The sequence below is a fragment of the Vanessa tameamea genome, chromosome 8, assembly GCF_037043105.1.
Source record: "Vanessa tameamea isolate UH-Manoa-2023 chromosome 8, ilVanTame1 primary haplotype, whole genome shotgun sequence".
NCBI classification, from domain to species: domain Eukaryota; kingdom Metazoa; phylum Arthropoda; class Insecta; order Lepidoptera; family Nymphalidae; genus Vanessa; species Vanessa tameamea.
Window position 1 is genome coordinate 11,596,047 of NC_087316.1, and position 6,939 is coordinate 11,602,985.

The window sequence follows — 6,939 nt, forward strand, 5'->3', positions numbered from 1 at the left end:
TTATCACTAAAAAAGGATAGCAATATACACACGGTTGGTTTAATATTTTATTTTCAAATGTCAATACTGTATGTACAAAACAATGGGCCGAGTCACATCATTATCTAAATATGAAAGCTAATTATTATTCATTGTATTAGTAGCGCGAACATATAATAAATATGGTTGATGTCACAATCGTTCGGATTTATAAATTGTCGTCGTGATTTCGCGCCGGTCTCTCGATACTGTTACGTTTCATACAATCTACTAGCCACCTTATACCTTCATCAACTCCATCTCTGAAAAAATAAATTTAATTTGTACTTTTAATCAATGACATTATTTAACAATTTACATATTTTAATATCGAAGCCTTTTAGCAAATTCTATGAACATGTAGATTTAGAAACAAATACCTTGACCTAAAAACAATTATTAATGTAAGTAAATATTTTCTGTATGTAAGTATTAATGTACTTGAACATATTACTAAGAACTAAATAATTTTAATTACCCAGTCAAGGCAGATGTGGCCATTAGCATAATGTCTCTAGCACCAATTAAGTGGGCATTTTGGTTGAAAATTGGCTTAACTGTATGCACTCCCATACAATCTGGAATGTCTTGCTTGTTAGCTAGCACCAAAAGTGGGACCCCAGAGAGATGTTCCGAAGCTATCATTCTGTCTACAAAATTAAATTTTATGATTAGAAAAAAAAACTGACATTACACATAAAAAAAACTTCTGAGTTATTCAAATTAGTATAAATGAAAGTCTTATTGAATACACTTGTTACATAACAAAATGCATACCTAATTTTCTATAATCTTCTTTATGAATAGTCAATTTGGTTCAAAGAAACAGTAAAAGTAATATTTATGTGCACAATATATTATCGATAGTAATAACATGTATTATACATAAATGATATTATGAAGAAATGTTATTATATTATTGAGTTATCTGGTGTGTGTGTGTCTATTTAAATATTTTACTATAACCTGTTGTCCTTGCTTTAAGAATTAGCATTTTAATGATTATTGTACTTTAGGAAAGTACTTATGTTGTTAAATAAACATTAATGCAATCATTTTAATTGGTGTCTGTACAGTACCAATATTTCGTATTGATTTTCTTGAGTTGAAATGGATTTATCATTGACACATCTTTTTCTTTTAAGATTTTACCTGATTTTATTTATTTTAATTATTGTATTATAGTACCTACTTATGTGGTACATAAATAAAAAGGATTACAAAAAGCTTAAAAATAGTTTTTTTGTTTATGAGTGATTTGTTACAATAAATGATTAATAATTATGATTATTGCACACAATGAAACATTAAAATTATTGGAAAACTGGATCAAACCATAAATATATCACATAACACCAAAATTATTATTGTTTTATTAATTTCGACATTTTTTTCTAATTTTTGAATATATCATGTAGTATTATTTGTTACCTCTTCTTGTTGTCAAAACATTCTTGAGGATGTCAAACTTTCTTCAAAATTCATTTTTGAGGTCTATTATTAACAAAATTTAACTTGTCTTTGGATTATCCCAAAAATTCTATGAAAGTATGTGTTTTAGCAGGTCTGTTACGTTACATCATGGACTCAGACTATATTGTATTTGTTTGCATGCTCTTATGTAAAAGTCTCTCCAAGTCATTATTAACCCTCTACCAAAAGGCTTTGATTCAACATATATTACAAGGTGTACCTTTCCTTAGGTCAGAACCCGAGGAAAGATGCACCTTGAAATTAAACATATATTCTTCTAAATATAATACACTATATTTTCTTTTACTTTTTACAGTTATTATAACTAAAATCTATACTAAAAGCTGTAGGTTACACTAGATTCAAATAAGTGGATATTTTAAGTATGGTCAGGTCAAGATGTTTCTTTTAGAGACTTAGTGATCATAGCATTATAGCCAATCTAGAGATGAGGAATTGTTAGAAAATATTCTCCACATAATAACAGCACATTAGAATCATATAAATGTTGACCAATAAACATATATATAAAAGTATATAAGCTTCCAACATAAACATCATTGATTACAATAGTATCTTACTGGCATTATGATGTTATATTGCATTAATTATTTATAAATGAATAAAAAAATATAGGCAATCCTAATGTAACACTATAAATATGTTATAGTTGGTTAATCATATTTTGTGTAAAAATAGTTACAAATTTTGTTCAAAATGTACATTTTTTTTAGTTAACAATTGGGCTGTTTTGTGGTCTACTTATACAAAAGATATCAGTATAATAAAAGGCATTAGTCTCTGCTCGTAAATAAATTACACATAATGTTCATTTAAAAACAATGATAAGTATTTAATTGTTTACATTTAATAATCATATTGTTGCAGATATTCTATGATGTTGTGTATATATTTTATACTTACCAAATGTTTCTTTGGACTCTGATACTCTTTCTCTATCTGATGAATCCACAATATAAATAACAGCATGACATTCTGCATAATACTAGAAAAATACACGTAATTTAAACATTGATGATTAATTTAATTAATTTCTTACCCAATACTCACTTTGTCCCACAGTGATTGCAACTCCTGCTGGCCACCGAGGTCCCAAAAATTAAGTCTAACTCCATCTACATCTATTTTCCCTATATTTAGTCCTACTGTAGTAGTTATTCGACTTGGGTTCATCGCTTTATACTTTTTGGTAAATTTCGTTTTAGTAGCCTCCAAATATGTCTACATAAAAGTGTAAGCAAAATAAATGATGCGTGAAAAATAATAATATTTTTGTTTATCCAAATATAAGAATTTTGTATACCGTTTTACCCGCATTGTCAAGGCCTAAGATTAACACACAATATTCGTCTTTTTGAATAACATATTTATAAAAGCCATGAAGTAGTGTATACATTTTTAAACATTTTAAATATAAATTCTGAAAACTCTAAAATAATAAGTTATCACAAATATCAACTAAAGTGCAATGTAACAATTAAAGTAAATTTAAAATCAACAAATGCAAATAAAAATATCATTGACAAATTCCAAATTACAGAAATGTGATGACAAATTGACTAATTGACAACACTATTCATTTTTGACATTGACATTTGACAATATTGTTGTTTTAGGTTAAACCACTAATTGCCATTTAAAAAAATCCCAACATGTCTATATGCAAAATACATAGCACATTCACATTAAAAAATCATATTTACTTATTGTATATTTAAAGTTGTATTCATTGTCTTATCGATTTTTATACATTATTTTACATTGATGCAATAAATGCAAAATATGTACCTATGTACTTACCTAGCAATATAGAAACAAAAAAAATTTTTTATATTTAGCACTGTCTGTCAATAATACTAATATATATTTGAATATAAAAATACAAAATAAAATATAAGTATGCCTCCTAAAGAGATGAAAAAAGTATCAAAAACACCGATACTATCTGAAAAATCAAGTATTTATGGGGAATTTGAAGATGATTTTGATTATCCTTGTTCTATCAGTCTTTCCTTAATACTAGAAGGTATCTCGTTCGGTCCAGGCGATTGGATATTTTTAATTATTTTTAATGGCATAATTTTATCTGAAATAAAATGGAAACATAAAATGGAGATCAATTTAGAAACATTGCCTTTAGATCTAAAACTATCTTCTCACCAATCTCTAATTGCGGAGCAGCCTTTAATATTTATTGTTCGTAACACTGGTGGAAAAGGAGCTAAAGATCTGGACCCTTTATTAAATGCGGATAATAGAGTTGGAGCCACTGTCGATTTATTGCCTTTGCTAATAGGTGAAGAGAAAATTATATTAAAGGTACCTTTATTAATGATAAACACAGGACTAAGCTCAGGTTGTGCAGTATATGTTTGTGCTAAATTATCAGGAGAAACGAATAACACTAGAATTCCTCTTATGATTACAATGCTTTCCGCTCATTGCCTTCCCGTGGCTAAAGAAGGAACTGTTTATTTGAGTGCAATCAGCCTTAATGGACTTCACGATCCTATATCTTTCAATTTTGGGATGTCGTTAAGCAGTTTCAATGCATCGAAAATAGTTTGGGCTGCCGCAAGCAATGGTGGACTAGCAGCTAACACAGCATTCAATATTCCATCTGAAGATATTTATATACCAAAGAATGTCAAACCAGAGGATAGTGATACATGTAACTCAGTTTATTGGAATGCCATGAATCGTGTTCTTATAGACCCTCAAAGATTTCGAGAAAGAATAAATTCCGAGTTTTTAATAGAAATTGCTGGTGTGCCCAGATTTGGCAAGATAGATATTAGAGGGCGGTATATGGCATTTATAAATTTAGGAGTATTGTTAGAACCTGGTCAGTTTGGAGTTACAGTTTGTGCTAAATTATTGTTTTATAATGAAGCCGATTTACCTAAGGGCGTAGGTGGTTTATTAGACCTTCCACCAACTAGTGCCAAAATTAGTGCACGTGAAACAGATTTAATCTTAGACGATTATGGACATGAATCATATATTTTATTAAGATTTGATTTATTTGAGCCACTTACTGCTAAGGCAAAAATAGCATCATTATTTGAAATTATAGGGTTTCCGCCGCCTCAAGGTTCTGCGGTTCTTCAAAGTGAATTAGGCATAGAAGCTAGTCATGAAGATCCTATCATTGATGCAAGGCTGATAAGAAATGAAAGCGGGGCATTATCTGTGCACAAAGAGTTAAATAGTTTGACTTGTAAAGGCACATTACTGATGAATCAAAGTATAAAGAGAACAGCGGCTAATCGTCTTCTTTTTCGTATTAGATCTATGCTTAAACAGTTCCCACCAGGGGAATGTTCGAATATTGAATTACAAGACATAATTACAGCTCAGCACGCAGCAAGTCGCCGCGCAGTAACATCATCATTTGCTCCACAATTGCCACAACCTATGCCGTCTTCACGGATTGCTTCAGCAAGAAGTCGGCTAGCAGGAGACAAAAGAATAGCTGAGGCGCATATTGACAAAAATTTAAGAGCTGCTCCACGTCATCCTAGATCACTACTTTCTAAAGCTTTGCGTTGTTTAGAAGAAGATAATGAATCGGCAGCTCGCGATTATCTGTTGGAGGCTATAAGTTCTCAAAGTAGAAATAGATATTTACTATGGATGTTTGGAGGAATAGGATATAATGATAGACAAGGTGAAATATCTGCGGCAGCTTTTCGTATAGCTGTAAAGGGTGATTCCTCAGATGGTACTACAGGAGCTATCGGTTGGGCCGCGTTGCATGCTTTATATCATCATAACAATAATTTTTATGCAGCATTCGTAGCAGCTCGTAAAATGAGAAAATCTTGTGAATTGCCTAGAGAATGGAAAAAGTTTCTTCAACGATGGGTAGACACAAGCGGTGAAGAGGAAATTTTTTGGATGCCTGGTTTACTTAACGCTGATAATCCTATGTTGATAGCTTCAGCTTTTTTTCTTTGCTTGAGATGTTATAACTTTAGTGAAAGACTTCTGCTCTGTATAGAAGAGGGTTGTGTTACACAAGGCTCACGCTTACACTTAAAAACTAAAATTTCCGTTGATATATTTTATTTACGAGCAGCATCATTGATTCTGCGTCGCAAATTGGACAAAGCGTTACAGTTAACAGAATTAGGAATTAAAAAATTTGGTCCTTCGGCCATCATGTCTCAAATGCATGCTACTTGCATTACATGTTTACGAGGCTGGGATGGAGAATGTGAGAAAGCTTTTACCGAAGCAGACAGGACGGGCGTTGAGCCCTGTCCATGGTTACTCCTACAAGCGGCAATAGGTGGATTACAGAGTAATCCGTTATGTGCACTACAACGTGCTGCCCGTGCGCATAAAATTGCTCCATCGGCTCACTCAGCTCTTGTTATCGGTCGTGTATATGTGAAAATAGGAGAAGAAAGTTTTGCTGAACGATGGCTATCCGCTGCTGTTAAATTCGAACCATTGCTAGCAGATGGCTGGGCATATTTAGCCCTTTTAGCGATGTATGATAGGAATATTGACAAAGGACGAACATTGCTCCGTACTGCGAAACAAGCTGGTTCTGTTAGCAATGAAATAGAACAGGAGTTGAAAAAACTTATGAAAATTGTCCGTGCTAATGCACTACCAGACTTATTAGTAAAGGATTTATGTTTTTGTGAATATTATTAGCATCATAGAACATACGAGATAAATGTGAGGAACATTACCGTATTATTGTTAAAAAAGGATGTAAATGTCTATTAAGTGTTAATGGAGGAGTAGGTAATCAGAATGTTAATTGGTTAAACCTCTCCAATTGCCGGATGAACTTAATTAAATGATCTCACTTTGTAATGTTTTGCTTCATTGGTATTTATTTATTTATATGTAATTTTAAATTTGTCGACAGATGTGCCTCTGATATGTATAAGGGATTTATTCTTACAATATAATACATTTTTTGTTATGTAAATATAAGATAAAAATGAAGATCGGAACAGTATACAATTATGCTTAGTAACTAAATCAATAAAAGCAATAGACATCAAAGTGTTTATTAAAATAATAACTAAAACCAGATAAATTGACCGCATTTAATTAGTGTTGAGCAAACTATTTACCAAAATAAAAAAAATAAGTAAGTTTGAACTTCCTAGTAATTTTTTTATATCATGGTGTCTATAGTTCCCATTCTTTTTCGTACATTATGAGCTAAAGCGAAAAATATAACAGACCACTTCACCGCACCTACCTGTATACATATACGCGTTCATACACAAGATAATATAAAATAGATATTTATTGTTATTTTTAAAAATCTGGCGGTATTTCTTACATACATAAAGCTCAGGAAAAAAGACGTTGATAAATATAGAATTGTCACTAACTATTAATACATCTTTAAGCCAGTCGTAACGCTTGTGAACTTATGTCGCCTGCAAAACTGGG

General features: G+C 31.3%; 2 protein-coding genes across 2 annotated transcripts; one reads left to right on the forward strand and one right to left on the reverse strand.

The window, feature by feature from the left end:
* Positions 1 to 33: 33 nt before the first annotated feature.
* On the reverse strand, positions 34 to 3,090 carry LOC113404805 (ADP-ribosylation factor-related protein 1). The gene is made up of 5 exons (XM_026645860.2): positions 2,816 to 3,090; positions 2,563 to 2,733; positions 2,416 to 2,497; positions 497 to 668; positions 34 to 281 (listed from the first exon to the last, which is right to left on the reverse strand). Exons 1-5 carry the CDS (start codon positions 2,906 to 2,908, stop codon positions 188 to 190), a joined length of 612 nt encoding a protein of 203 aa, XP_026501645.1. The 5' UTR covers positions 2,909 to 3,090; the 3' UTR covers positions 34 to 187.
* Positions 3,091 to 3,418: 328 nt separating this feature from the next.
* Positions 3,419 to 6,199, forward strand: LOC113404807 (uncharacterized). Its single transcript, XM_026645862.2, has one exon. The coding sequence runs from the start codon at positions 3,427 to 3,429 to the stop codon at positions 6,178 to 6,180; it is 2,754 nt and encodes a 917-aa protein (XP_026501647.2). The 5' UTR covers positions 3,419 to 3,426; the 3' UTR covers positions 6,181 to 6,199.
* The last annotated feature ends 740 nt before the right edge of the window (positions 6,200 to 6,939 follow it).